Raw genomic sequence first — 4,109 nt, forward strand, 5'->3', positions numbered from 1 at the left:
AGACGTAACGTAAGACGTAACGTAAGACGTAACGTAAGACGTAACGTAAGACGTAACGTAAGACGTAACGTAAGACGTAACGTAAGACGTAACGTTAGACGTAACGTTAGACGTAACGTAGGACGTAACGTAAGACGTAACGTTAGACGTAACATTAGACGTAACGTAGGACGTAACGTAGGACGTAACGTAAGACGTAAAGTAAGACGTAACGTAAGACGTAACGTAAGACGTAACGTAAGACGTAACGTAAGACATCGCACAGTGCTTATTGTTGGCAGTACTGAGGTAATGTGGAATTGAGATGCAACAGGTGGTCGCGGCGACATGACGCTCTGGCCCCCCGCGCGCAGCCCGTGTGGTAGAAACTGGTTCGTTTAAAAACCTGAAAATTCAGACTAACTTTCTCAGACTTTGCTGTCTGAAGGGGGTTTTCACACAATTTTGTCTCTCTCGGCAGGCCTAGGTAGACGTATGCCAGGCGCGTCGCAGCGTAACAGTGTTTCGTGAGATATCGCGAAGCCTGTTACGTGAGACGTGGTCTGGCGTACAGCTACCTAGTTTCGTATCACTTAAGGAAAACAGGTGTCAGTAGCATATAAAGGTGTTTATTTATGCATCAGACAAGGGGTTAAAAAAATCATGATGGATTGAGTGTTCGACCTATTTCGCATTGATTTCGGGGGCACGTGTACGGACTATTTCGCAAGTGTTTTTTCTTCGGTTCAAGCCGATAAAACCTTGTTTCTTAATGTTGTTTTATTTATTTAAGATTAGACTTGGTTTTAAGGTGAGGTAACATCTGCTAAAAAAATACAGGCAACAAAAGGTCGTGAAGTAATACTAACGGTTGAAGCGAGATCCTGAATGGCGCATCGCTTTGCACTCGTCGAGATGAAACGGGCTTTGCTCACAGCCAGTGCTGCAGAGAGGCCCATTGCAACCTGCACACAGCCTGCGCCTGGACTCAGCGACGACAATGCAGCAGCCGAGGCATGTCACGCAACCATCCTGAGCGGCAAAAATATAAAACAATTACACCGAGGGACCACCTCAACAGGAATCACGTGAGCACTGCCCCTGAAATCCTTCCGAAATCATTTGAGATCCACCTGCAAACATAAAATCACATGTACTCTGCCAAAGTCACCCAGAAAAATTATTAGCAATAGCAACTATCTTATTGGCTTAGCGAAGCCTATACTCCATTGACCAAAAAATGTTTTATTCTGTTGGTTTGTTGTTTGATTGTTTGCACGATAACTCGAGAAGGAACATCCAAAATAAAGATTTCTTCAATCAAACCAAATTGGCCTGAAATAAGGAAATTTAGACCTCGGCTGTACCAAACCCAAAAAAGCATCCGTTCAAGAATAACCTAGGCTTCATTTGGTTGGATTGGATCAAAACGAACACTGCTTGATTCAAGGCAAATTACTGTATATCTCAAGCCAAGAAAGAACATTCTTATTTCTAGAAATTTGGCTTGATTCTTGAATACATTAAACTCTATCCAAAAATTTACTTTGTACGTTCGGGCGACAGAGTTGCGCTTCGTTTTCCCCAGACCAGATTTTTTCCAAGAATACTTAGGCATTGGCAAGACATACTTAATAGAGTGTACTCCGGGGCTCAGCTAGACCCGAGGGGTCGCCGACTCGCCTGAGCCCTGTACCCAGTACTATATATTTTAGGTATTATAGAAGTATTATAGAATATTATAGGTATTATAGAGTATTATAAGTATTATAGGCTATTGCAGAATATTATTATAAATATAACGGTATTACAGCTATTATTATAGGGTATTATTAGTTACTATACAGGGTGACAGGTAATTTCTGGAAGCTGGAAGTTCCACTGACACACTCAAAGTGCTCTCAATTACTTAATATTCACATAGTTGACAACTTCATCCCTAGATTACAGTTGAGCCCCTAGTTTTAAGCATGTTGTTTCTTGTTAGTTTTTCGAGCCATAACGATTCAGTTGATAAAAACTGGTTAGGTGTTTTGTATATTGAAATGAATGTTTAGAGCTCTGTATCAACTCGGCTGATGGTCTTACATGGCTGGCATTGGGCGGTATTGAATCTGTAGACTTTCTAGATTCTGCCGGTGTATTTATATTTGCGCTGGGGCAATCCGGTCCTTTGGAAAATGAAAAGTTGCAACACCGCTTAACCGTTTGCTTAGTTGACTTATGTACTTTCCCCAGTCAGCTGCGACAGACAAACCTGATAATGGAAGGAATGCATATAAATTGTAAGTAATGGCTTAGTTAAGACTAAACAACGTTTTCTGAAAAATTGGTTGGTTATGCCCAGACCCCGGAACGCCCAGGCAGAAGACGTTTTGGGGCACTTCCGGGAGAACCCACACACAAGGAAGTAAAACCAATGCGTCGCCTAAACGTGTGTTCGTCTGTCATGTTGCCCCCAGGCACTAACGCAGTCAATGTTGACATCAGGTCAAAGACGAGCGACAGACGCCCTCGGAATGAGCAAGACCACCATCCAGCGGATCTTGGCCGATAAAAAGTTTCATCCGTTCAAATTGGTTCTCAATCGAGGGCTGCGTGCCGGGGACCCTACCAGGGGGATGGAATACTCTCAGTGGCTCGTTGACCGGAGCCCGAGGCATTTGCGGGGAGGGTCTTGTGGTCGGACGAGTGCAACTTTGACAACAATAAGGCAAATGTGAACAGCCACAACATGCACTACTGGTCGGATGTTAACCCACACTGGATGCGCACCGTCGATTTTCAGGGCCAGTACCAGTGGAGCATCAACTGTTGGGGAGGTGTTCTGGGCGAACAGGTCATCGGGCCCCACTTCTTTGACGGGAGGCTGAATGGTGCAGGATACCTCGCGTTTCTGCAGAACGACCTGCTCCCGATCTGCTCGCTGACGTCCCGCTCGCCCTCCGCCGTGACCACTGGTTCCAACAGGACGGCGCGCTGCCTCAATGGCTGCTGGCAGTTCGTGCTCACCTAAACCAGGTACGTTACGTTCCCAATCAAATAATCAAATCAACAATTTGATTTAGTTGCTGGTCGGTCATGTTTTTGTTTTCGCTTGCTTAGGTGTACCCTCAGCAGCGGTGGATTGGTCGCGACGGCCCTCCCGGGTGGAAGGGAATTAACTAAAAGTTAACTTTAAAGTATACATTTTCAGGTATACTAAAAAGTTAACTACGGAACTACACAGAGAGTGTAGTTTTAGTAAAGATTAAACTGCACATAGTTCTTTATTGGTCAGAATGCTTTCCAGTGAAGTTTCCGTGAACTTTGAATGTAGTTCGATGTTTACTTTTTAAAAAACTCTTTAAATGAAGATATCATGTACTTTGATGTTGACATTTAGTTATCTATGAGCACTTTAAATAGTTGACAACTATGTACTGTTTGGGGTGCAGTAAACTTAACATTTAACACACTTTCAAGAAATTTCTACGGTTAAAATAATAGTATAGTTTAAAATTTATCACTAAAAGTACTAAATGCATACATTTTATGCTCATTAAGTGATTTTTACAGTTGAATTTTTAGCTACCTGACCTGTTGTTACGTTTTGAAAACTATGCATACCCCTACCAGGTATTCCCGAACCCCATCCTAATTACGGGATGTGCCAAACAACCGCTAGCTGCGTGTTTGGGATCCCAAGGGGATTTCCCATCTCGATCAGTTCGCGCCCATGCCTAGCTTAGTGTGCAGTCTGGCCCTGACCTGGGTGACCACACGGTTCGTGTGTTGCAGTCGACAAACCCAACTTAACGTCGTTCTCAAAAGCACACAATCATGTGAAGGAGATAGAGGCAACACTTCAATGCATAACGAAATGCACGAATCTATGCTGAGCTCCCGAGAATATGCATTCCAATGGCGCGGTTTATAGAAACTACACCAAAACTACACCAAAAGTACACGTAAAGTACACTTAAAGTATACTGAGCCATAGACTACGGTTCAGCGGAGGCTCTGCCATATGCCCTGGCAGGAGACGCCCAACGGCTACGTCGGCTGATTAGCCGAGTGGTCTAATGTGTGTGTTCACAGGTCCAAGGTCCCAGGTTCAACTCCAGCCGGCAGCCGAGTACATAATCAAC

The 4,109-nt window shown here is 44.0% G+C and overlaps 1 protein-coding gene across 1 annotated transcript in view; it reads right to left on the reverse strand.

The window, feature by feature from the left end:
• The window catches only part of LOC113214287 (SET domain-containing protein SmydA-8-like), an 83,879-nt gene that overhangs the window by 35,116 nt on the left and 44,654 nt on the right, over positions 1-4,109 (reverse strand). The window contains exon 3 of the mRNA XM_052268127.1: positions 849-1,011. Coding sequence (XP_052124087.1) covers positions 849-1,011 — 163 coding nt within the window. The remainder of the gene's footprint in view (positions 1-848; positions 1,012-4,109) is intronic.

Source organism: Frankliniella occidentalis, unplaced genomic scaffold (assembly GCF_000697945.3).
Source record: "Frankliniella occidentalis isolate FOCC.00 unplaced genomic scaffold, Focc_3.1 Scaffold64, whole genome shotgun sequence".
Classification (NCBI taxonomy): Eukaryota; Metazoa; Arthropoda; class Insecta; order Thysanoptera; family Thripidae; genus Frankliniella; species Frankliniella occidentalis.